The sequence below is a fragment of the Pelodiscus sinensis genome, chromosome 1, assembly GCF_052426305.1.
Source record: "Pelodiscus sinensis isolate ZL-2025 chromosome 1, ASM5242630v1, whole genome shotgun sequence".
NCBI classification, from domain to species: Eukaryota; Metazoa; Chordata; order Testudines; family Trionychidae; genus Pelodiscus; species Pelodiscus sinensis.
Genome location: NC_143052.1, coordinates 24089839 through 24117489, shown reverse-complemented (window position 1 = coordinate 24117489; position 27651 = coordinate 24089839). Strand labels below are relative to the sequence as shown.

The following is a 27651-nucleotide window of genomic DNA, read 5'->3' as shown; positions in this document are numbered from 1 at the left end:
GGACAGGGAGATCCTATGTCCCTTAACCACTGAGAGCCACCTCTTCTTGCACTTCCGTTTTCTCTATTAATTGTTCCCACCTGAGGAGTTGATCATTCACATCAGCTCATCATTCTCCTGCATAGTTAAGCCATTTAGCACCCATCTGTCAATGTCAATCTGGGAGCAGCTTGTACCATGAACTGGTCCCCTACCATGTACTGACTCACCAGCTTCACTTGCAATATTACTTAACAGTTCCTTGGAAGTCTCATGTCCAAGCACAAGCCCAGCCCGGTCCTGCTTGGCATCTGAGAACCGATGGCTTTACAGTACATCATCGAATGACTTCGGACCAAGAACGTCCAACTATAGTTATCTTTTTTTTCTGCTGATATATGCTATTTTTTACTTTTGTGTAACTTGACTCTATTTATCTGCCAGGTTTCGCATAATAGCATAGCACAAGGCTCTTACCACACTATTAATGAATTCTCAGAGAATCCACCTATGAAAAAGTAGGCAAATTAGTTTTGTTACTGTATTTGTCTTTGCTTTTGTAGGCACTGTCAGTTAAGCTAAATAAAGTTATGGTAGATGTGAGGTACACTGATGCTGACTGCAGTCCAAGAAGTATTAATTCCTTCCATTAGGAGCTCAGGTAGGATCAACTACATTCTCAAGAGTAAATGGCTGCTGCTTAATCTTACAAAATACATCTGTGTTTAAAGATCTTATACTTTTTACTTTTTAAATGAACAAGTCATTCATTTACAAAAAAATGTCAGAATTGTCAGTTATGATGAAATCTGGAAGGCAATTTATGTAACTGCTACATAAACTTTAACACAATTGTCAAGTTTGTGTGAAAGCTGGAACTGCCATACTGGATCAGATCTGTGGACCATCTATGCCAGTATTTTGACTCTGTCAATAGATAAAGCAAGATGGTTTTGGGGCGGGGGTGATTTTTCTTTATGATCTCTATCAACTAGAAGCTTGCTTGTTCCCTGGAGCATGAGGATTTATATTTCTAAAATATTTCTTCTTATCTAATGTAACCATGAATGTTTCCATCTTGTACCATGTGTAAGGTATCAGAGTATTAAGACTGAAAACCATTTAGAAAGTTGCCAAAGAAAAAGAGCTGGTTTAGTACATGATCTAGTATGTCCACTTTCTTATGTATGCCTGTCATCAGCATATATGAAAAGGCAATCCATACTGATGTCTTGTTAGGCTAAACAACTTTAGGTGCTTTCTCAGTAATAATAAATATTAATGGTGATTATTAATTATGATTTTTTGTATCTCAAAGTGCTTTATAAAGCTCTGAAATAATTAGTCTTGTCCTTTCAGAGATTGTGAAGCTGAGGCACAGAAATGTTAGGTAACTAGCTTATTAAAACATTTGCTAATAGATACCACACAGTATCCGAAGATATCCCCCTTTCTAAATATAAGGGGGAAATTGTCTGGAAATAGCAATCTGCATGTTGAGTTCCAAATTACCAAAGGGATCTTAACTCAGCCTTTGCATTTGAACTCATAAACAACAATTTTGCTTGCAAATGGGTAATTTGATATTAAAACACATCAAACTACTTGATTTATGTATAAAATTTCTATTTGATTACACACATTCAGAGGTGACCACACATGTAATTGCTGCAAAATGAAAAACAGATTTGAGAGCCTCGAGCTGGATATTTGGGGTTAGTTCATAAATGTGCATGTCATAAAATTCTTACAAGTTAGCAGAACAAGGCTATAATGAATCAAATATTTAAATCAGAATATGTACTACTACTAAAACGAAAATAAAAGAAGAATGAATACATAGAATCACAGAAGAACAGAACTGGAAGGGGTCTCAATATATCATCTAGTCCAGTCTCCTGCACTCAGGACAAGACTATGTATTAACCAGGACATTCCTGATAGGTATTTGTCTAATCCAGAAGTTGACAAACTATGGGCTGCAGGCTATATCCTGCCAATGAGAGCTTTTTAATCTAGCCATTGGAAGTACCAGTCTGGCAGCGCAGTGGGGCTAAAACAGGCTCCCTGCCTGTCTTGGCCTTGTGCCACTCCTGGAAGCAGCTGGCATATCCCTGCACCCCGGGAGTGGGGGCAGAGGACACTGTCCCTGAAGTTCCCATTGACTGTGAACGGGGAACCACAACTAATGGAAGGTGAGGGCAACACATGGAGTTGCCTGCCCCCCAACACACAGGAGCTGCTACCTGAGCCTGCAATACAAACCTGTCCAGAATCCCCTCCTGTGCTCTCCTGCACCCAACCCCCTGCCCTGAGCCCACATCCCCCCCCCCCCACACCCAACCCTCTGTTCCAGTCCTAAGTTCATGGCCTACCATATAATTTCCTACCCAGCTGTGGCTCTCAGAACAAAATGTTTATCCAGCCCTGGTCTAACCTATTTTTTAAAGCCTTCAATGAGGGAGAGCCCACAACCTTCCTACTAATTTATTCTAGTGTTTAATAACCCAGACAGTTAAGAAGTTTTTCCCTAATGACTAATCTAAGTCTACCTTGCTGCAATTTAAACCCTTTGCTCAGAGGCAATTGGTAGAGGGGACATGCACAATCAAATACTCCCAATCAATTTCTGAGAGTGCTGAGCTGCCTTTGCAGGGCTTGCTCTCCTCAGCCTACCAGTGGGGGAGGGAAGCTCTGTCCTTCTCCTGTTGCACCTCCACATGGCACTTCCAGCTCTCTTTGCCCCTTGCCCTGGGTGGCTGGGCCTGGTGGGGAACTCAGCAGACAATATGGTGCCTTTGCTCATGTCAGCTAACTCCACTTAAGGTCACTATATATGAGAGACGCCAGTTGGAAAGGTGCTGAAGGCCCACCCCCTTGACTTTCTGTGTAACCCCCTTACTAGAGTTAAGGGTTTAAGTGAACTGGATATGTCCTGAGGATTGGGGGACGTCTGCTTGCCCAGCTCCTGTCCTTATGAAATTCTCGACCAGTTCCTCCTTATTTGTCAAAATCAAACTGCGGGCAACCTCTCCCTCAGGTGCTTTCTATACCTTCTGGAATAAATGATTGTCTCCAAAGCATTCCAAGAACTTCTTGCATAATTTGCACCCTACTGTGTTATTTTCCTAACAGATGTCTAGATAATTGACGTCAACCATTACCAAAAATCCTGTGCTTTGGTTGACTTTGTTAGTTGTTGATACAAAGCCTTATCCATCTCTTCTTCATGGTTGTGGGGAGTATGGTAGACACCTACCATGACATCATCTTGTTTTTCAGTCTTCTTATCCTTACCCAGTGACTTTCAACAAGTTTGTATCCTATTTACATCTCAGCCTCAGTCAAGTACATACATGTGTGATATATAAAGCAAAATCTCTTCTTAGTTTCATAGAATCGTAAGATGGAAAGGGACCTTGAGAGGCCATGTAGTCCAATCCCCTGCACTAAGTATTATCTAGACTGGTATTTGTCTAATATGCTCTTAACAATCTCCACTGATTGTAGACTCTCCATAGCCGATTTCTTCCAGTGTTTAACCACCATGGCAGATAGGAACTTTCTCCTAATATTCAATCTAAACTGTTTAATGCTTCTTACCTTATCATCATAAGTTAAGGAAAACAATTTTTCTCCTTCTTCCTTGTAACAGCCTTTTGTGCCCTTAGAAACTGTTACCACACCGACTTTCTCTTCTCCAGAGAAAACAAACACAATTTTTCAATTTTTCCTCACAGATTTTTTTCTAAATTTTTAATTATTATTGTTGTTCTCCAGACTTTATCAAATTTGTCCACATTTTTCCTGAAATGTGTCATCCGGAACTGTATATATGCTCAAACTGAGGACTAATCAGCACAGAGATGAGAAAAAAAATCCTCCTTGTGTCTTGCTTACAACATTGTTGCTAATGCAACCCAGAACTTTTTTTTTGGGGGCATAAATATTACACTTCTGGCTCATATTAAGCTTGTAGTGCATCTCCTAGGGATTCATTCCCCATTTTATATGTGTGCAACTGATTGTGCCTTTATAAATGAAAGTTTTCTTCAGCCCATTTCTCCAGTTTGTCCAGATAATTATGAATTTTAGTCCTATGTCCAAAGTTCTTGCAACCCGTTCCAGCCTGGTATCATCTATAAACCTTTTCACTGTATTCTCTGTCATTATCTAAATCATTGTCTGTCTTTCCTGAGAAAGTGGAATATTGGTACAGAAGGGTATACGTCATATGTATAATTCCACCAAGTCTCTATGATATCAACCATGTTTTAGTTGTGAATATTCATTAGTATTTTTGGGTTTTTTTCATTCCTCATACTTCTTACATTAGTATACAGACATCTAAGATACTAATTTTATTTCCCATCTAGGTTCCCTAATGTCTCTCCTTTGTCCCAGCTATAATTGTCCATGGTCCAACCCCGATTCTAACCATTCTCCCAGGTCTCCATGTTTTTCACTTACCTGTGTGCTTTTGTCTCCTGCCCCATTAACCTAGTTTAGAGCCCTCCTTAATAGGCATTAATGATGATATTGAAAGAGATAGATTAGATTATTAAACTTGACATTGCATTATAAAGTTCTCATTTTCCTTGAAAACATACTATTTACAAACCAGTTTCTTTCCCACTTTTTTATAGTCCTTGTTGTTAATCAGTAACATACTCTTCATCATTATTCTTGAATAAAGGGTAGATTAGATGATGATGATGATGACTACTACTATTTTTACCAGATATTTTTTTCAGTTCAGACAAATACGAAGCTAGATCACGTCAGAGGGACATTAATGACATTTGATACAAGAAAATGTTTCTGAAAATGGAGCACTGTTAGTAACTACAGAATTCAATGGTCAACTTGCAAAAATTGGCCCAATAACAGCAAGGTTGTACAATAATGTATTTATCTTCCATTGATCTAAGTTAAATCTCTTGATCTAGGAGTCTACAGATACACTATTAAGAGTTCAGACGGAAGAATTAAACTAATGGATTTATGAGAGTTGTATTTTTTCATGCACTGACTTTCCAAATAACCATCTGAACAGCCATGGGAAAAACTGTTTTACTTTAACCAAGGATCTCTACTTTGCTAGAGTCAACTGTGCTAGAGAAAGGAGCACATTGTTATCCTCTAAAAAATCTTAACAATAGCTCTAATTTTGCTTTGTGAAATATGTACAAAAATTATATATCACATTTTTCATTTATGATTTTCACACTGATGGATATTTTTTCCATTTCGTGTGACCTTTAGTTATGTCTAGGAATTTACAGCTACATATTGCCTTTTATGAGAACCCATGCTGATATTAGAAATCGGAGAGTGGAAGTTAAAACTCTCACTAATGTAGCTAATGTAAATGGCTCCCCATCTGTGAAAGGTTATTTTAAGGAAATTACACACAGAAAAATGTGTATGAAAGAGAGGATGCATATAATATAATGGCCTATATTTTAAATCTTATTTATGCTTGATCACATTTACAATTTTAATTCTTAATTTATCATATTTTATGGTGTAGCAATGGCTTTGTATATGCAATTATCTTGTGGTCTTCATTAGCTGTGGTGGTAGAGATCTGTGTTTTTGTACACCAGGGTTGTTGTACAAGCTCCTCTATCTGTGGGATTTATATACACAGTCAATTATTTACAGCAAATGGATCATTTCAGTTTGGTTTTTCCTCCTGCTGGGATTTCTGTCCTGTAGTTCTTTGTACTATGGTCTCTGTTTCCAGTCAAGAAATCTTGACTGATTTACCTGTAAACACCTTAGTTTCTAGGCTGCATGAAAACATCTCATCACAATAGAATGACAGAGGCCAGAGTAGAGGCAGTCAGAAACACAGGCAGTAAATGCATTAGATTGGTGGGCACGCATTCAGACAACATAGTATGCAATTTCCCAGTCTCTGTAAACCCGAGTTTCTGTAGACAGAGCTGAGAAAGTAGTGCTATTAGATTAGCCAGTAGATCTAACACATATTATACACAAGAGCAGGTCTGACAAGTTCCATCAAATGGTGGGCAGTGCTGTAAGTATTCCCACAAACCAGTGAATCACATTCAGTGAGCTATACAACCCTAAAATTTGAGAGTCCCAAGTCACAGTTTGCCAACTTTGGGGTAAACTGTGCAGCATTCTGTGCAGCATATGTCTCAGAACAGAAATACTTGCCACAAACTATGCCTATTATGAGCCATCTCATCTTTCTATACATATCTTTTAATTCACATGAATTGAAGCAAGAATGTTCTGCCACTCCAGAATCCAATGACATTTCTACATGTTAACATAGCAATTGCAGAAAAAATAAAAAAAATTGGGTTTAATATTCATGCAATGCAGGGCAGAAGTTGGATTATATATACGAATACATCTTAAATTAAATGGTTTTTTGTGGCTCAGAGAATATTTGATCCAAAATATTGAAAATGTAAATAAACAGACAACTGAAAATGTACAGTTCAGTCTCATAAAGATGGCTATCAAGTTGCTATATTAGAAAAAGATACTTAAATGGGACAATTTAAATTAGGTCATGTTTTACTGTTTCTCATAATATTCACATATCCAGATATGGGAGCTTTTCATTGAGCAAGAGGTTCTAAAATTAGTCCTACCTGAATTAGGATCGGCCATTCTTTTTTTGGTTTATAAAGATAGCAAAAATGAATCAATGTATAACTACTTTGATGGATTAAAGTGAATGAAAACAATACAGCATCTTAATTTATGGTGTTAAATTAGGATTAAAGTCAGAGTCCATTCAATTCCTTTTGTGCTAGTAATGAAAAAATAAAATAATCCAAAAGAAGTCAGAGTGTGTGTGCAAGGCAGAGACACTGAACTCCTAGATAAAATTTTCTACACAGCATCAGTGACTTAAAATTCATCTTATTTTCAGAAATAATTTAGACACTTAAGAGTTTGTTTCATTGAAATTCAATAGAAATTAGGCCTTTAAGGGTGTGTCTAGACTACAAGGTTTTGTCGACAAAAGTAGCCTTTTTATCAACAAAACTATACCTGCATCTACACTACCACTGAGTTCTGTCAACATAATGTCGACAGAACTCGGCAGTTTTGTCGACGGCGGTAAACCTCATTCTGCGAGGAATAACGCCTTTTATCGACAAAGTTCTGTTGACAGAAGGCGTTATTGCATCACACTGTCCTTTGCGTCTACATTCTCATGTCAACAAAGCAGCTTGCTTTGTCGACAGAACTGGATTTAGTCTAGATGCTCTTTGTTGACAGAAGCTTTGTCAACAATATCTGTCGACAAAGCCTCTATCGACAAAAGCCAGTAGTCTAGACGTACCCTAAGTGTCTGAGACAATTTTTAAAATGGAAGTTAGGTACCTAAATACCTTTGAAGATGTGGGCTTTAGGCAAAAATATGTTTGACAAACTACCTTTATGCAAGCCATTAATAAAAACAGACAATTCCTGTTGGCTGAGAGCATTAAGGTAACACAGCTCTCTTGCTGTTTTTACTAGTGATCAGATTGGAGGGAAGGGGAATCACAGAGGACTGGGATTCTGAAAAAAAATGTATAGGTGACTCAGATAAAAGCAGCTTTGGGAGAGTGTGGAATGGATTAGGAGAGAAAGCAATTCATGAGAAAGACAGAGATGGAAGCAGAATGCATCAGAGAAGAGAGCAGGGAGGAGATCCAGGCCTAAAAAAAGAATGATGAGATAAAGGAGACTGAAATACATGTGGAGAGTTGAGAGGAGAAACAGGGTAAATTTCTGGCTTCACTGAAATCCATGGCAAAACTCCCGTCGACTTAATCAGGTGAAGGATTCCACCCAGGGAGAAAAACAGACACAAAAGAGAGAAAGAAAGCATGTAGATATAAGGACCCAAACAGATTGTCACAGCCATATGGTTGGCAGTCAGAACTTGTAGTGAGAGCCAGAGTTCACAGTCATGAGACAGCAATCAAGAGATGGCTGAGTCAGGATGCCAAGAGGTCAGAGGCAAGAGACAAATTAGATCAGAACCGAGAGTCAGAATTCAGGTGTCACACTGGGACAGGATGCCAAGAAATTAAGCCATGTGGGTGAGATGCATAAGGCAATCCAAAAAACACGGCCCAGAGCAGGATATTCAGAAAGCTTCTTGTTCCTAATGCTGACCTCAGAGAAAAGCCTCACACTGGGGCTGGACTTTGTAGGTCCCAGGCAAGCAATTGTCAGCTGGCTGCCAGAGGAGGGCTGGAGCATGAAAGCTCTCAAGAACCCTGTGGACCCAGGGTTGAGAGTCATGGGTCATGGCACAAATTTACTGGGGATTTAGTCACAAGGGGCTGAATATTCAAAAATCAATAAAAATTAGGAGCCTAACTGCTTTTGAGTATTCATCCCAGAGTTGGCTATTTGTATCTTAAACAGGTCAAGTTAAGGATTAATAATAGATGTGGGTTTTTTTGTACCTCCCACCCCATGAACTAGTAACTTAAATATTGTCACTAGAAATGGGTCCCAAAACAAAATCCTAGGAAATAGTGTTTAGATTCTAATTTAGATCCATAAACATGACACATCTGCTGACAGGGAGGGACAAAGGGGACAATTGCTTTGGATCTGGTGATTCTAAAGGCCTGGTGCTCTCGGCTGCTGCTACCAACACTGCCCACAGCCCCAGGTCCTTTAAATCGCCATTGGAGTGCCATGTGACATGCTTTGGGTGGCTTTAAGGACCAAACGGGCAGTATGGTGTGCAACGGGCAGCACGCAGGGCTGGCTGCCCTGACCCCACCCCTTCTGCCCAAGCCTCCAGCCCTTCTGGGAGTGCTGAGCCACCCTCCCACCTTATCCAGGGGCATGGAATAGCTTTATGCTCCTGTGTCTGGCCCATGTTTCCATTACACACTGATCCAAAACCTTCCATATGGACTACTGCAAATTGTGTGATGTTTGAAATACAGATCCAATTTTTGCAACCCATGTCTATCCCTGGTCTGGTTTTCACCAAATGCACAAGTTGGATCAATTTTAAAAAAATAAAGAAAATGTAATAAAAAATTGAAACCACATGAGGATTTGAATGCAGTGATTTTGAAATAAGAGCAGACACTTTATCCAGAATAAACTCATTAACTCATTGAGAATTTACAGGTATTATTTTGGCCACTGCAGAGAGCTTACACTGTATCGAGGCAATAGAAACATTGAGAAACAGTAAGAAAAATTAATTTACAAAGATGAACACAAGGACTATAAAGTTCAAACAAAGTGCATCTTCCCCCTCTGGGTCATTATCTAGTCACATGCAAAGTTTAATGAAGAATATACTTAAAAAAATGAAAGTGAATATGAGAAGAATTTCTTCATAGTATAGAGGGCTTTATTAAAATTATTGTTGTAATTATTGATGTAATTATTTATTACATCACTTTTTTGAAGTATTTCCAGTCCCAAGGATTTAAAGTCATGAGGAAGTCTCTGAGAAATTAAAAGATTGGATAAAAAAGCGAGAGATTTTTAAAACTATATTGGTTGTTCTCTTTGGTTACTCTTTCGGTATTGAGCCTTTAGGGTACACTCTGGTCACATTTGAAAGCAGTTTTCTAAAAACAAGAGGGCTAGAAACTCACTTCTTTAAAGGGAAAGATGAGATTCTCAAGTAATCACTTGACTCCAGGAGCCACCAAATATCTAGAGACTCATAATAAAATAGTGACAGTTGGCAACATGATGTATCAAGGACAGTAAGTCAGGTAAAATCATAAAGAGTAAAATTAATTTTATCTCATAAATCCTGAGTTTTTGGCGTTAGGTTTTTGGTAGGAAGGGTTTTCGTGAGGATGGACAGGTGTGTATCACACTAATCCAAGCAGTGGGCTGATATGACATCCTTAGACCTTAATTCTATGTATACAAGGTGGTAGGTGCACTGAATTTGCATAAACCATCTGCCAGTGCCAGCCTATTTGCAGTGAGAAACCTAAGATCACTGCCATCCAAGGCAAAAGTCAGGCTTCAGTAGCAGGGCAATTTTACACAACTTTCTTGCTACAGATTATTTTACCCTGAAAAAATAAAGATCCAGCATCTATTATTGCTGCAGCAACAGCAAATCTTAGATTCTGCAAGAAGCTTGGTTTTGTACAGCCAGTAATAATAGTGCTCTCCTTGAGATGGGCACAGTTATTACCATGATACAAGCGTATCATATAGGAGATGCTATGTTTCAGAAACACATGAGAAAACTAAGTTTAAATAAAAAGCCTTGTTCCAACAACACTTATTCAATTGACAAAGCAGATTTGTGTTCCACAATGCGTTAGAAATACAAGGTGATTTAAAAAAATAGGTAATCAAACAAGCTATTTTCTAAAATGGCTCCAAGGAGGACTATGTGGCAGAACATGAAGTGCAACATATTTGAAGATAAGCAGATTCTGAAAAGGTGTCTGAGGAACTGGAAACACACTTTAGGAATCATGCAAAGGAACGGGAATCAGGAAATTTGGGTTGTTTGCTATAGTCCTGTTTTATAAACCTTACATTTTTAAATATCCCTGTTTCTCAGTTTACCCAGTCTCACAGGGATGTTGTGTAAGGCCAAATTCACTAATGCAAAGCTCTCTGTTTATTTTACTGAGGAGATAATTTTATATTTAGGAAGCTACAGGGTGTCAATGAAGGGCAAAATTACCTCAGTATGTAGTTTAATGCATATGCATATTAGGCTTACTGACATAATAATTCTATATTTTGAATTGATAAAAATCTTCAGCATTAATTTAATGTACGTTTTAAAAAATTATATTTTCTTCATAAATCCCTGCCTGAATAAATGTGTTGTGCTTATGCTAGACACTCATTTTCACTTTGTATTTAGAAGTGACATCCTGAGTACCTTTCCCAGACCTGAAGAAGAGCTCTGTGTAAGTTTTAAGCTTATCTCTTTCACCCCTGAAATTTGTCAGCTAAGAGATATTACCTCTCCCACATTGCATCGCAATGAATGACCACAATAACAACCATTCATACTGCAATTGATCAGTCATGCAGTTTCAGTTTCAGGCTTTGGTTTAGTTACACTCAAACATTCCACACAGATTTTTTCATAGGGGTCCTACTTCAGGTTCTGGACCAAAATATGCTAGGCCATAAGAACCTTGGAAGCCCTCTGCTGCAGATTAGGCAACATGAAGGTCATGGCACAGTTCAAGAGCAAATTGCTTGGTTTTACTGTTAACAGGATTAAGTACAGGCAGTCCCCGGGTTACGTACAAGATAGGGACTGTAGGTTTGTTCTTAAGTTGAATCTGTATGTAAGTCGGAACTGGCGTCCAGATTCAGCCGCTGCTGAAACTGACCGCCAGTTCTGACTTATATACAGATTCAACTTAAGAACCCGAAGTCAGCTGCTGCTGAAACTGATCAGCAGCTGATTCCAGGAAGCCCGGGGCAGAGCAACTGTGCTTTGGGCTTCCTGTAGTCAGCGCTGGTCAGTTTCAGCAACGGCTGACTTGGGGACGTCTGGGGCAGAGCAGCTGGGGTGCTGCTGGGTTGCTCCAGTACCACTGCTCCTCGGCGCTACTGGACCAACCCAGCAGCACCCCAGCTGCTCTGCCCCAGGCGTCCTGATTCAGCCGCTGCTGAAACTGACCAGCAGCGGCTGAATCAGGACGCCTGGGGCAGAGCAGCTGGGGTGCTGCCGGGTTGGTCCAGTAGTGCCCAGAGCGGCGCTGCGGGACCAACCGGCAGCGCCCCAGCTGCTCTGCCCCAGGGTCCACAACAAAAGCCTGGTCTGCTGGGGAGGGCACACTAGCTGCGCCCCCCTGGCAGACCAGGGACACAGGGAGTAAAGCGGCAGCGGGGGGGTGCCTCGCCTCTGAGGCTTTGCTCTGGCGCGGGACCGCTTTGCTCCCGGTGCCCCTGGTTTGCTGGAGACGGTCCCCAGCAGACCGTCTCCAGCAGACCAGGACACCGCGAGCAAATCCACAGCAGCGGCGGGGCCCCGCGCTTCTGAGGCTTTGCTCTGGCAAAGCCTCAGAAGCGTGGGAACCTGCCGCTGCTGCGGGTTTGCTCGCGGTGCCCTTGGTCTGCTGGGGACCGTCTCCAGCAGACCACGGGCACCGCGAGCAAACCCGCCGGGGCTGCGGCTTTGCTTCCGATGCCCCTGGTCTGCTGGAGACGGTCCCCAGCAGACCAGGGGCACCCCGGAGGTCGAGGTGGCTGACCGCTGCCTGTGAGCTCCGGGGCGAGAAAGCCCCGTTCGTAAGTGCGGATCCGACATAAGTCGGATCCGCGTAAGTCGGGGATTGCCTGTAGGCTCTTCTGAGCATGTCTGTTGCACCAGTTCTTCTACTAATAAACTTCTTGAATTTTAACCTTGGGTATCGAATTACATTTTGAAGTTGACCTCAGCATTTTGACTAAAGTTCAAGCTGATAAAACAGTTACGAGATTTTACAAAAAATAAATCTACATTTTAATTTTTTTATGTCTGCTGCCTGCTGCTCTTTACTTACATCAGAAACCTACCACCATTTCTAAGGGCATGTTTTGTGAAAGAAGGGCACTTTAAAAACAGTAACATTCAGAACCTCCACAATTCCTACTTTCTTGTCTTCTTGGAGTTTATTTAGCCTTACATCACCGACAGTAGTTCTAGGTGGTATATCCTGACATGTTATGATGTCCTTCCCTCCCCCACAAAATCTGCAATGATGAGGACTGAGGGTATGTCTACACTACAGCGCTAATTCGAACTAATTCAGTTCGAATTAGTTAATTCGAACTAAGCTAATTCGAACTAACGCATCTAGAACTAAAAACTAGTTCGAATTAGCGTTTTGCTAATTCGAACTAGCATGTCCACATTAAGTGGACCCTGAACAGGGCTTAAGGATGGCTGGAAGCACTGCTGGCAGGGCATCAGAGGAGGACTTAGAGCGTGGAGCTGCTGCCTCAGGCTAGCCGAGGGCTGCGCTTAAAGGGTCCCGACCCCCACCCCGGACAGACAGTTCTCAGTGGTGCCCCGCTTGAAAACCAGTCCTGGCTTGGAGTGCCCTGAGTGCCCACACTGGGCACATCACACCACTCGGCCATCAGCCCGGCTGCACTTGCCGCAGGCTGCCATCTGGGGAGAGGGTGCAATTGGGGGACTGCAAGAGAGCTTCCACCCCCAGAAGCCCGCAGAGCCAGCCCAGTCCTCCCCATCGGGGGCTCGTACCCCATTCTTCCCTCACCTCCTTCCACTTACCCTTCCCTAGCCCCTTTTCTTGATGTACAAAATAAAGGACAATTGTGTTCAAAAATGGAATCTGTCTTTATTGAACAAAACTGGGGGGAGACTGGGAAAAGGAGGTGGGAGAGGGGAAGAGAGAGGCTGGGAGAGGGGAGGGCAACTACAATGATCAGGGGTTGGGAACAGGTCCCATATGAAGAGAGGCTAAAGAGACTGGGACTTCTCAGCTTAGAAAAGAGGAGACGGAGGGGGGACAGGATAGAGGTCTCTAAAAGCAGGAGTTGGGTGGAGAGGGTGCATACAGAAAAGTTCTTCATTAGTTCCCATAAAGAAGGACTAGAGGACACCAAAGGAAAGGAATGGGTAGCAGGCTTCAAACTAGTAACAGAAAGTTGTTCTTCACAAAGCAAAGAGTCAACCTGTGGAAATCCTTGCTGCAGGATGCTGTGAAGGCTACAACTAGAACAGAATTTAAAGGGAAGTGAGATCAAGTCATGGAGGTTGGGTCCATGGAGTGGTATTAGCCAGGGGGTAGGAGTGGTGTCCCTGCCCAAGGTTTGTGGAAGGCTGGAGAGGGATGGCACGAGACAAATGGCTTGGTCACTGTCTTCGGTCCATCCCCTCCAGGGTCCCTAGGGTTGGCCACTGTCGGCAGCCAGGCTACTGGGCTAGATGGACCTTTGGTCTGACCCAGGACGGCCATTGTAAGCTCAGGGCTCAGGGTCGGGGGTCTCAGTGGACCCCCTTGATTTTCATGCACACCTGCTCCTGGGTGGCCAGGCTGGCAGCTCTCCTGCCCAAGCCGGCCACTTTCCTGTGCCTAGTGCGGAGATCGTGGACAAGGTCCACGATGTCTGCACTAGCCCAGGTGGGTGCCCGCCTCTTGCGGTCCCGGGCAAGCTCCCGGGAGCCGCCAGCCTGGTCCCGGAAAGAGGGGGAGGGCTGGGGGGCATCGGGTGGGTGGCTCAATCCGTGCCAGGTGCAGGGTCTGCTGGCTGGGTGCTGGCAGGCTTGCACCTGGCATGGGCACCGTAGCCAGCTCATGCCCCTTTAAGGGGTCCAGAGCCGGGAGGGGGGCATAGAGTTTCCCTGGTGTTGGCCAGAGTGGCCACCAGGGAAACCTGGGGAGGGCTAGCCTCCCACTAGTTCGAACTAAAGGGCTACACAGCCCTTAGTTCGAACTAGCTAGTTCGAACTAGGCGTTAGTCCTCGTAAAATGAGGTTTACCTAGTTCGAACTAAGCGCTCCGCTAGTTCGATTCAAATTCGAACTAGCGAAGCGCTAGTGTAGCGCATAGGAAAGTTAGTTCGAACTAACGTCCGTTAGTTCGAACTAACTTTCTAGTGTAGACATACCCTGAGGGAGTAAATCTGCAATGATCTCCACATGCTGTTCTCTATAGGTGTGTCTATATAGCACCCTAAACTCGAAATTGGATAAGCAATTTGCGCTATACAATGTGCGTATCTTATTTTGATTGTATTTCATAATAGCTTTGGCTACAGAATGCCAGATTTCAAAATAACACACTATTTCAACACATCCCTTAACTCTCATGGAACAAGGGATATAGGGATGCTGAAATAGTGTGCCCGCCATTTCAAAATAATGGGAGTGTTTAAAAGACACGGGGTAGCTATTTTGGGATCCCAGAGGTATCCTGAAATAGTCCCGCTGTCTAGACATACTGTATGAGTGTGTTCCTGAGGTTTTTCCCTACTATAGATTAGGCTACCTCTATAACTCTGAATTCAGTTAGAGGGCACTGGAAAGATAATATAGCCCCAGATTTTGTTATCTCTTCTCTAAAAATCTGTCAGGATGGAGGGAGAATGATGTGTATCTCCTCAGTCTGCTTGACCAGTCTTCACCATCCCCTCCCCACCTCAACATAGATTCTGACCTAGGAAACACCTTGTGCAGAGCATGGAGGAAAGGTGACAGCTGACTCCACCATCCATGGAGGAGTTGGAAAGGCACTTAGACGGATTTCTCCATACATAGATCTGAAATGATTTTGTAAGAACTTCCCCAGATATGCAGAATCAATCTTAATTTGACTATTTTAGAATATGGTCCTTCCTCCAGAAAAGAAATGGGGTCTAAGTCTGTAATCTCTGTTTCTACATGCACAGAATACTCACAGGTAATCTGAGCATGTATAGACAAGAGCATTCAGCTGAGATCTGCTATGTAGATGTAATAGAATTTTACCCTAAGTAGAAGTTTGCTGTAGAGATCTTCATTATAGGAAAACATTGCAAGAAAAAAAAAGTTTTCCTGACATTTCTAGAAAGAAATACTCAAGAGAAGCATTGCTCTGAGGCAATATTTTCTGAGGATGATATATTGCTTTTGCTCCAGAGGAGGAAGGTTTTGTCTAAAAAAAATCTTTTTTTTTGGGGGGGGGGAGAGAACTAAGGGGTGAAAAATAGAGCAAAACATTTTGCAAATGTGTGTCAGTTCTACCATATAGTCTGTGTCAAAACAAAACTTTTTTTTAATTCAAAATATTTTTGTTTTTCCTATTTGAAATGACTTATTTTGAAATTTCCTTCTATTTTATTAAAAGACAAAATAAAATCTTTAAAAAGCCTCTCAAAATTTAAATGAAATGGTTCATTTGACCCAAAACAATTGTTTCTGCCTTTTTTATTTGCCAGCATTTTAAAAACGTTTTATGTTGACCAAAAGTGATTCTTATTTTTAGAACTGCCAGTGACCCAAAAATCTATTTATTCATACAGCTCCACTTGCACCTTTCAGAATGACAGTATGAACACACCTGCTTATTTCTGCATTTAAGAAAGAAGTGCTGCTCAAAAACTTAAGGCTGAGTCTGATCATTATATCAAGGAATATAAAATCCAAGTTCATTACCTGTTTCCATTTTGCCATCCTGTGCTGCAGGCCCATCAGGAATTACACTCTTCACTTGTAGAAACTCATCTGGCTCATCCCCACCAATGATGGTAAATCCAAAGCCCATGTTGCTCTTCTTGAGAGTTGTGCTGAGAAAAATTCCCTTCAGTTGTGATGCATCACGGGTGAAGAGTGGTTTTTCTACATCAGTCAATACAAACAAAAAGAAAAGAGTTCCAGTCAAGTAATAATATAACATGAATATGAACTCAAAAATAAAAACAGAAGAAGCAGCAGCAATAGTAGGTGGCAGTGTGGCATTTTAAAATTAAAGGAAATAAAGAGTGTAAGCATTCCAGGAGAAATAAACACATTAGTGAGTCCTCATGTTATATAAATATATAACTAACTAAGGAGGATTTTTCTATATATAGCAGTTCAATCTTGGAGAGTGGAAGGGCTAGGAATGCTCTTTGGTACTGAAAATAAGTTTAGAGATAATTGTTATGTAGCTAAAATATTTACATGATGATAAAACAATATGCAAGGTAATTCTGAACTCAAAATTACTCCTAACCTATTGATTCAGCTTTATATATCATATAATTTACTCTGTATATTACTCCCAATAACAAAAAATATCCATTGTTTGTTTTATATCAGTGATTCAAAGACAAAGGGATAAATTCCAGATAAACTTTTTATCCCACACAAATGGAAGTTCAGCTACTGACAAATGGCATTTACAATTGGGGTGACTGTCCAGTGACCTTTATATCTATTTTTGAATGTGCGTCAGTGTAAAGTGTTACCATCAGGCAAGAATAAGTCTCACCTGGCTTCCAGTGCCTCTCTTCTGTGCTTTATTTTGTGAAAAGATGTATGGAAAAAGGTGAAAAGCTTTGTGACTTAACTTATCTCAGTACTTTTACAACAGTGCAGCTTGGCTAACAAGCAGCACTTGGACGTACCATACAGACTGTACATTCCAGCATTGTCCCGCCGACACTGAGACAGGTCATTCACACTGCGAGACCGCTGAGGAGCAGGATGCGGGTGAACGTGTTTAGGCCTAGGTAATGTTGATGAGGCGCTTTCTACTGTTACAAAGGAGAACAAGCCTCATTCTTTGGCCTATAACCTTATGTCAAAAGTTACTCATCCATCAATATTGACTTTTGCTAACACATTTCTTTCTAAGCGCAATCATTTTCACATTATTAAGATTCAGTGTTCTTGCAAATTCCGATAGCGTAGTGTTTGAGGCTTCAGATTAAACGCTATTTGCTATATATGTTATCTTAGAAACATACTGAATACCAAGTAATGCTAAATCACAGAAGATTCCAGTTGCCAATCTCAAGTTATTTTTAAAGAATGCTTCATTTGGGGTAGTTTTTCCTTTCTTTCCCTGAGCCTTTAGGAAATATTCAGAGCACGTTTTCCCCATTTTTCTGTGCAACCACAAGAGAAAAAAGATTGAAAGGTCAGAGTCTCAGAGTTCAATAAGCTGAGGGTTTAAGAAAAAAAAAAGGACAAAATGTGCTTTAATAATTTAGTGAGTATTGGCAACACTACTATTTTAACTGGACTATGCTAAATCACCGTTATAAAAACAGGAAAGTATAGCAAATATTTTCTTTCTTATATCTGACATGCTACTGTACCTCGGAAAGCTTGGGCCTGCATAGGCTTTGTTCCAAGTTCTGCGTTGGGCATGTTATGCTGCTGTAGCTTCCTTTTTGCTTCAAGGACAGGATTTTCAAATTGTGTTCTTCTATTTATGTGGCTGAAAATAATTGGTTATGATTAAAAATTAAGTCAATTTGAGGAAAAAATATTATTTACTTCATTGGACCATCATGAGAATGTGTGGTTAGTGCTAATCAGTGCAAATGAGGCATGCACGATCTAGTTGATAGCACAAATAACTGGGAAGTAGAGATGGTCTTGAATTTTTCAACAAAACATTTTTTCTTTGGAAAACGTCAATTTGTGGATACTGAAACTTTTAATGGGAAAAGGTCAATTTAGACAATTGTTCAATTCAAACATATTTAGAATTTTTTTTTGAAATTATCAAAATGTTCTGTTTCAACATTTTCAAAATTATTTTTTGTAATCATTATAGCACAACAAAGTTAAAGAATAAAAAGGCCAAAAGCAAAACAAAATATTAAAAAAATCTGAAAACAATGTAGCAAATTATCCTAAATTTGAAAAAAGTTTTGTTCTGTGAAAATTTGAGATTCCACCTCTTCCTCTCAATTCATGTGGGAAATTTTTTTCATAAACTTGAAAATTTTCTGAGATTGGAAAAACTGTTTCTTTCCAAGATCCATTTGGATGTTCTCTGTCCTTTCAATTTACTGCACTCTGCTATACATGTCAAGTTTCAAACTATGTGGCTATTCTGCAGTATCACTGAAAAACACTTTATCAGAACACTTCACTACATGTGATTTCTATGCATGATTCCAAGATAGAAACAGGATGGTGTTATGAGCAGAGTGGTCCTGGATAAGCTGAAAACAAAATTAGTTGTTTATAACAAAATAGAAACCTCAACCGAAAAGATGACTGTATAGACAAATTGCTTATCAAAGTGACAAATCCATTATGTGCTGGATTTCCACAATAGAAAACAAAATTATACTAGGGAGAAATTTTAACCCTTTACTATATTTGTTACATTTTATTTAAAAAAATGGGAAAATGCAAAAAATACTTCATGTCTTGTGAGAGCACTAAACACACACACACACACACACACACACACACACACACACACACACACACAAAACCCTCATTGTAATGCCAGAACTTTCTCTCAATATGTAATATTTACAATGGCATATTAGCATATGTTCTTCTTTCATACTGTATGTTTGATAACCTGCATCTCATACATAACTTTCTCCTGTATATTAAGTTGCTGAGTGTTTTATCAGGAGGATAAATTTTTTCACTGACAAGGAAACAATTCCAGAAGGGGGCGGTCATCTTCTGTGTCATGTTGCATGCCTTTCCTGATGTAGACAGAGGGTTTGAGGGCATTCAGGATCATGCAGTACTGGGCATATGAAGTTTTTGATGTGCTGTAAATTACTATTGCTCCAGACAGGTAAATATTTCTGCACAGAGGGATAGCTATTCAAAGCAGCTCAGCTCTTATATGTTCTCATAGCCCTGGTCTACACCAGGGAGTTATTTCAGAATAACGCCCCTTATTTCAAAATAACAAGCAGAGCAACCACGCTACCAAAGCCTGTTATTTAAATAATGGGCTGGTTATTTCAAAATCTGTGCTCCTGTTTTCCTCAGGGAATCTCTCTTATTTTGAAATTGTTATTTCAAAATAGCATTAGTGTGGACAATCCAGTGCTGCTAATTAGAAATAATTGGCCTCCAGAGGCCTCTCACAGCTGCACTTGTGGCCACTCTGGTAACACCTGCCAGCTCCACTGCTCCCCTTCTCCTGAAGAGCTTAAAGCAGCAGACTGCAGGAAAAGGGCTTGTGGCATGTGCAGGCCTTTCCAAAACCCATGCCTCACAGCATCATCTCAGGAGCCATGGCAGACCCCAGTGCTTCCTCTGAGCCCCCCATGGCTGCCAGCACTGCTGCAGCATCCTCTGCTGCCACTAGACAGGGATTCTTAAGAGCACCAGCCTGGACTGGTGAGGAGATCCTGGATCTCATTGTGGTCTGAGGCAAGGAGACCAAGCTCTAGGAGATCAACACCAGGAAGAGAAACAACAATGCTTAAGTCTGTATGGCCACCAGCCTGGCCAAAAAAGGACACGCCCGGACCCTTGACCAGGTTCAGATGAAAATAAGAGCTCTGGCAGGCCAGAGAGAAAAAGTTTTTTTAATTGTTTTATTAAAGAAAACAATTACTAGAAAACCTGGGTTTTTTTTAAAGAAAGTGTGTCTGATAGAAAAGATAAGGAAATGTTGCACAGTTTACAATAAGTACCTAAGTGGTTAGGTTAGCTGTCCTATTAAGGAGACTGTGCTGTAGTTAATCAACCATAAATGTAGAGAGATTCTTTTTGCGATTACAAAGCTAAAATGGTCAGCACAGAATTCTGTGTAGGGCTCTGGAAGGAAGAAGGCTGGATGCCAGTGTTTAGTCTTTAAGCAACAGGTACTGTTAGAATGTTGTACAAAAGTTCACCCAAGTAGAAAGTAGAAAGTTGCACCTACTACAGTTAGTGCAAATGTCCATACCCTGCAGATAAGAGTTTAGATCTGCAATAGCAAGGTGAATTAAGAGCATATACATCCATTGATCTGTAGTTATGTATAATTGAGAGGAGAAGCAGGATCTAGGCCCTCACTCTCTAGAGAAAATTGCAAGGCATTTTGCGCTTAACAGAGTGCTAAGAATCCAAATACTTCTTATGGGTGACCACTGTAAGGTGCTACACTGAATCTAATTATTTTGGTGGTTTATACACACAAACTGCCCCTCTTGATTTTAGAGAGATACAGGTGTTCTAATAAGCTCAGGGTAGGATAGTCTTTCCTTAACAGCATTAAAGAGCTTCCTATAACATTGGATTGTATTTGAATATGCAAAGGTTCATAACCTAACTTTTCATGATTTATCTATTTTATGACATAATTAAGAGAGTTGATTGTAATGTGATTTCATCTGGTTAAAAATGAAGTCATCTGTTAAATACTACTATAAAGAAAGATGTAACACTGTCACTTTGTATAATGAAAAATGTAAAACAATTTTCACTCCAAAATTTTTGAGTTTAGTATATTAAAATACAGCTCCTTATATTCACTACAAAAGCCTGTATAGAAGTAATGCTGTCTCACTTTTAATGCCTGCCTATGAACATCCATTCTTCTATTCCGGGTCTCTGCTAGATCTCATTAAAGCTTTTCTATTACAATAAGTACAATACGACTTTAATGCACACTTTCCCTCACTTATATTTTGTCTGTTGGATGAGTTAAATTGGCAGAAGCCTAGAAACATAACTGCATTGCAGTATTTGGGGCCAGGAGCCTGTGGCTGCCTGATTGAGGGTGGGCTTAAAATGCAGACAACTGCATGCTCCATTTTAGTTCCACTGACTATGTAGTGGAACAGCATACACCAGGCCTGGCAAAATACGGTCTGCAGGCCAGATCTGGTCTACCAAGCCACCAAATCTGGCCCACGGATGCTATGGGGAGGTCCAGGCAGGCTCCTTGCTTGCTTCGCCCCACCCGCACACTGCTCAGAAACGCGGCTGTGGGGGCGTTTTTTTCTTTAAAAACTGTGAATCTGGAGGAAAGGAGGGAAGTGTTAGGAGCTGCTCCCACCTCCAGCACAATCCCATTGGCCAGTTTCTGGTAGGAAACTGTCCAATGAGAGCTGCCTGTTTCAGTAACAGGCAGCCATGAAGCACAAGAGGCCCCAGAGCACATGGCTGCAGCTTGTGCTGGGGCGGGGCAGGCAGGGAGGCTGATTCAGGAACGGCTGCTGGCTGGTAATTCTGGCAGAGCCTATCTCTGGCACCCCAGTCACTTCCTTCCCCAACCCTCTGCCCCCCACGCCACATAGCCAAATCCTCTGGCCCTCCCCCGTACCAATATCACCTCCCAGATACGGCATCCCCGTACCAATACCTGCCCCAGATCATAGTCCCCTCCTGCCCTAGCTCACAACCCAAATACCTGCACCCCCTTCTGTACCCCAATTCCCTGCCCTAGGTCACAATCCAACCCCCTCCACCTCAGTCTAGTGCCCCAGGTCACAACTGCCTCTTTCACCCAAACAACCCAGGAAACTACAGACTGGTCAGTTTAACGTCTGTCCCAGGGAAGATAATGGAGCAGGTAATTAAGGAAATCATATGCAAACACTTGGAAGGTAATAAAGTGATAGGGAATAGCCAGCATGGGTTTGTGAAGAACAAGTCATGCCAAACTAATCTGATAGCTTTCTTTGATAGGATAACGAGCCTTGTGGATAAAGGAGAAGCGGTGGATGTTATATACCTAGACTTTAGTAAGGCATTTGATACGGTCTCACATGATATTCTTATTGATAAACTAGGCAAATATAACTTAGATAGGGCCACGATAAGGTGGGTGCATAATTGGCTGGATAACCGTAGTCAGAGAGTTGTTGTTAACGGTGCTAAATCCTGCTTGAAAGGGATAACAAGTGGAGTTCCGCAAGGGTCTGTTTTGGGACCCATACTGTTCAATATCTTCATCAATGATGTAGATATTGGGATAGAGAGTACGCTTATTAAGTTTGCAGATGATACCAAACTGGGTGGGGTTGCAACTTCTTTGGAGGATAGGGACATAATTCAAAATGACCTTAGCAAGTTAGAGAAATGGTCAGAGGTAAACAGGATGAAGTTTAATAAAGAGAAATGCAAAGTGCTCCACTTAGAAAGGAACAATCAGTTCCATACATACAAGATGGGAAGCGACTGTCTAGGAAGGAGCATGGTGGAAAGGGATCTAGGGGTCATAGTGGACCACAAGTTGAATATGAGTCAACAGTGTGATGCTGTTGCAAAAAAAGCAAATATGATTCTAGATTGTATCAACAGGTGTGTTGTAAGCAAAACTCATGAAGTCATTCTGCCGCTCTACTCTGCACTAGTTAGGCCTCAGCTGGAGTACTGTGTCCAGTTCTGGGCGCCACATTTCAAGAAAGATGTGGAGAAATTGGAAAGGGTACAGAGAAGACGGACAAGAATGATTAAAGGTCTAGAGAACATGACCTATGAAGCCAGGCTTCATGAACTGGGCTTGTTTAGTTTGGAAAAAAGAAGATTAAGGGGGGACATGATAGCGGTTTTCAAATATCTAAAAGGGTGTCACAAGGAGGAAGGAGAAAATTTGTTCCTCTTGGTTTCTGAGGACAGGACAAGGAGTAATGGGCTTAAAGTGCAGCAAGGGAGGTTTAGATTGGACATTAGGAAAAAATTCCTAACTGTCAGGGTGGTCAAATATTGGAATAAATTGCCAAGGGAGGTGGTGGAATCTCCCTCTCTGGAGATATTTAAGATCAGGTTAGATAGACATCTGTCAGGGATGGTGTAGACAGAGCTTGGTCCTGCCTTGAGGGCGGGGGGCTGGACTCGATGACCTCTTGAGGTCCCTTCCAGTCCTATGATTCTATGATTCTATGATTCCCTCCCTTAGATCCCCAAGCTCCTTTCTGCACCCAACCTCCATCCCAGGCCCTGCACCTCCTTCATTAATATTATGGAAGAGTGCAGTCTTAGACCACTTTCCAGATGTTTGGTGTGGCCCCCACCATCAAAAATTATTGTGCACCCCTAGCATACACCTTAACACTGCCAGACTGTTTTAGGCAATATTTAGGACAACGGAGATGTCTCCGTGACAGCTTAATGAACGGGAACTTTACAACACCTGTTAGTCTCTAAAATACACAGTCACTTGTGCAGAAGATCATTAGTGACAGGCGTACCCCAACTTACGAACAGGTTACGTTCCGAATAGCTGGTCGTAACTTGATTTGTTCGTAAGTCAGAAATACCCCAAACACTCGAAGCGTAACCAAGCACCAACAACACAGCAATCAGCAACGAAAAATAGAAACTCACGCAAAAAACAACACTTCTTCAGCAACAGCAAACTGTATTTAACAAACATGAACATGAAATACAAAACACAATGCAGTAATTTAATTACAGTAATGTGAATTGAATTAATTGGATGGGGAATCGGAGGAGTAAAAAACTACAGTAAGAACATCGTCAATATCATCAACAGATTCTATTTCAGCAGTTCCTTTGCTTGTAGAAGGCATTGGTTCAGTACGGGAGGCAGCACTGCTGGGGGCTTTCTTTAAAAAAATATCCATTTTGGACTGGACAATTCGTTTTTTCTTCTCGTTATAAATTTCCTTATAGCAAGCCAGGGCATCCTGAATTAAACGATCCACTTTTGAGAATCTCGCAACATTAGGGTCAATTTTTTCAAACATTTGCATTCCTTCATTTATTTTGCTGAAAGCTGCAGCCATTTCTTTCATCACAAAGTTTTTGGGGGCTGCTTCTTCTTCTTGGGCTGTTTGTCTCTCTTCGTCTGCTACCCTCTCCGCCTCAAGCTGCATTAAATCTTCATTGCGCAGCTCCTCCCCAACATCCTCAATCAGTTGGTGTATGTCTTCATTATCCATTTCCAGATCCACTTCTTTCACCAGCTGTACAATGTCTTCCAGTTCCTTTTCTTTTTCAAACCCTTTGAAACAGTTCACAAATCTTTTTAGGATTTTCTTCCATATGCCATTCATACATTGTGGAGTAACTTCTTCCCACCCTGCAGCAATGTTCCTTATGCAATGCAGAATGTAGCAGTCCTTCCAAAATTCACGTAATGTTTTGCCGTTTTCGCATTCTGTGGCAGCTACTGCCTTTGCAAATGTGTTGCAAAGATACAGTAGACTTCCAATAATCCGGAACCTATGGGACCTAGGTGGTGGCGGATTATTAAATATGCTGGACTATCAGGAGGTACTATAAGCTGGTTATATATATACTGTATATAAAGTGGTCTTAACCCTTTTTTATTGTACATACTGTATACAGTATACTGTAATGTTTTAGTTTTTTTAAGCCTTTTTTCCCTTTTTGCTCAGTTCAGCTGCTGCCGCTGTCACCTTGTGACTCATTTTTTGCCGAAGCTCACTCACTAGGCTCTTGCCATTTTGATGCCGGACTATCAGGAGTGCCCGACTATTGGATGCCGGCCTATTGGAGTTTTACTATAATATGCTTTGAAAGCAGCTATGGCCCCCTGGTCCATGGGTTGGAGCACAGATGTGGTGTTGAGAGGCAGAAACACCACTTTTACATCGGAATGTAAGTCATTTAGGTATTGAGGGTGACCTGGAGCATTATCCAAAATAAGCAAAATTTGGAAAGGAATTCCTTTCTCCAGAAAATATGACTTGACTTCAGGGATGAAGCAGTTCATGAACCAATCTTCAAAAAGTGCAAGCGTTATCCAGGCTTTCTTATTAGCACGATAATGGACTCGTAAAGTAGCCTTGCTGATATTCTTGAAGGCTTTAGGGTTTTCAGAGTGATAAATCAAGAGGGGTTTCAATTTATACCCAGAAACATTGCCTCCTAACAAGACTGTTAGACGATCTTTGAAAGCCTTATAACCAGGCATAGTTTTTGCTTCTTTATGTATGTAGGTACGTTTGGGCATTTTCTTCCAAAAGAGACCTGTCTCATCAACATTAAAGATCTGTTCTGAAAAATAATTTCCTTCTTTTATCAGCTTATCCAATTCTTCTATGAAAGGTTCTGCTGCTTTTGAATCAGTACTGGCTGCCTCCCCATTTAATTTCACATTATGAAGGTTTGCATGCATCTTGAAACGGTTGAACCAACCGTGACTGGCAGTGAAAGTTTGGTCATAGTCATACCCCTCCTTTTTCTTTAAGTCTTCTAAAAGACTACAAGCCTTAGCTTGTGTCGTCATGAGACTTAATGGCGTGTGTTTTTCAATTTGGTCTTTCATCCAAAGCACTAAGCGTTTTTCCATTTCCAGGATGGGACCTGCTCTTTGCTTTGTTAGAATTTTTGATTTCATAGGAGCAGACCCTTTCACTGCTTCACAAATGCGATCACTATCCTTTATAATGGTGCTGATAGTGGATTTTGATAGCCCTAGCTTACACGACATGAGGGACACTGTTTGACCCCATTCATATTGTCTCACTATCGCTATTTTCTGTTCCAAATCAATAGTTTTTCTCTTTCTTTTCTCACCTCCCTTACCATCTCCCTTATCATTAGCCCTTTTTCTTTTACTTGACATGATGGCCACAAGCAAACACTGAAAACACTGTAAGAGAATGAAACGTAAACACGCTGCCTGACCGCAGACACGCAAACACAACGTGCTGCTGCAAGGTTGGTCGTAAGTGTGGATGGTCGTAAGTCACGGTGGTCATACGTCGGGGAATAGTTGTACTAGCAACTGTATAAATATACAGGTAGGAGATATGAAGAGGATTGCTATAAAGTGATATCTGAACAGATATCTGAACATCATCATTTACTACCCAGGGAACTTATAGAAACCCAAACATAAAGACAGAGGGGTAATTTCTTGGCATTTTTTATAATATACAAGGCTTCACACTCCAGCAGAGTATGTTCCAACTGGAGAAGGGGCTTACAAGGGTGCAACCCAGCACAGACAGGGAAGCCTGTAGAAGACAGACTTACCCTTAAAGCTTCTGACAAAGGTGCTGGAGAAGCCCTTCTGAGGGAAGTGGGGCTATATCCTCAGCCAAATTAGGGCTGAAGGGTTGGTTACCATCCTTTTTCTTTATATCTTGCCTGGGACTGAACGCTAGAAGAGAAAAGCATTTGCAGGAAGTGACCATGGAACCTAACACTTTGGAGGCCCCAGATATTGTTGACCGTCTCAAGTTCCTGGGTTGGAGCCTGATGGAATTGGTAGGTCTGGGCTCCTCTACCACAGCTTATTGCAGGCGGGACTCAAACCACCTCACCCCATCTGTGAGTAGAGGAGGACCAGGACTGTTTAGAGTGGTCTGCTAAGGTGTGGGGAGCACTAGGTGCACTAACCACTCACAACCTAACCCACAAATTACTATTACATTTCTGGTTCTGTTTTGGAAGGTCTGGGGGAAAAGGAATGAAAGCTCAGGTGCTTTGACTTTTTTCTCAGCTTTGGAGAAAATACCCTAAAAACTTGGCTCTTAAATTATGAGAGATCTCAGGGGTACTCTACCATCCTCCCACCCAAACTGATAGCAACATGGCTCTGCACTGCCATTTGGAAGTAGGAGAGCACCAGAGCTAACAACTATAGAATCAAGAGATCATAGGGTGTCAGAGAACTATGTGATAAGCAAATAGTAAAACACAGTAATTTGCACTGAGTAACTCAAGAAACAAAGTGAGGCTATCAATGTAAGGATCTGAGGCTACGTCTAGACTACAGGCTTCTTTTGAAAGAAGCTTTTTTTCGGAAGAGATCTTCTGAAAAAACTTGAGAAAGAGAGTGTCTACACTGCAAAAGTGCATCAAAAAAGTCATCTGCTTTTTCAAAAGACAGTGTCCAGACTGAATGGATGCTCTCATATGTAAGCTGTGATTGCTATGGACAGAATGGCTACCAGGGCACCTCTTTTGCAAAAAGGCTTCTTCCTCATAGAATGGGGATTGCCAATACCGTAAAAATGCCTCTGTTCTTTTGATATTCTTGCAAAAGAAAGCAATTGCAGTGTGGATGTTCCTCAAGTTTTGTCAGAAAAATGGCTGGTTTTTGGACAAAACTCTGTAGCATAGACATATCCTGAGTTTGAGCTGTTCTTTTCAAAGCCTTTTGTGAGACCTTACCTCTAGAATAAATGGAGCTGAAGATAAAAATCTATGAAACACACATCTATCTTTACCCCTTCCCTCACTTAGATGGGCTCTCAATTCACTATCTGTGGGCCAGGACAAGGGGAAAGTGAGTTAATAATTTCTGGGCTTGATTCTCCACTGCTTTTTTACTTTGTGTTGTCAATGACACTTGTGCAGAGAGAATAAAA

General features: G+C 41.2%; 1 protein-coding gene across 18 annotated transcripts in view; it reads right to left on the bottom strand.

The window, feature by feature from the left end:
• Nucleotides 1-27651, bottom strand: part of MAGI2 (membrane associated guanylate kinase, WW and PDZ domain containing 2) — a 1124289-nt gene that overhangs the window by 220308 nt on the left and 876330 nt on the right. For 14 of the 18 annotated variants that reach the window (XM_075926597.2, XM_075926590.2, XM_075926502.2 and 11 more), the window contains 3 exons: nucleotides 17737-17858; nucleotides 17041-17169; nucleotides 16088-16270 (listed from right to left, as the gene is read on the bottom strand). In XM_075926597.2, coding sequence (XP_075782712.2) covers nucleotides 16088-16270; nucleotides 17041-17169; nucleotides 17737-17858 — 434 coding nt within the window. The remainder of the gene's footprint in view (nucleotides 1-16087; nucleotides 16271-17040; nucleotides 17170-17736; nucleotides 17859-27651) is intronic. The other 4 variants (XM_075926556.2, XM_075926614.2, XM_075926560.2 and 1 more) reach the window with 2 other exon arrangements.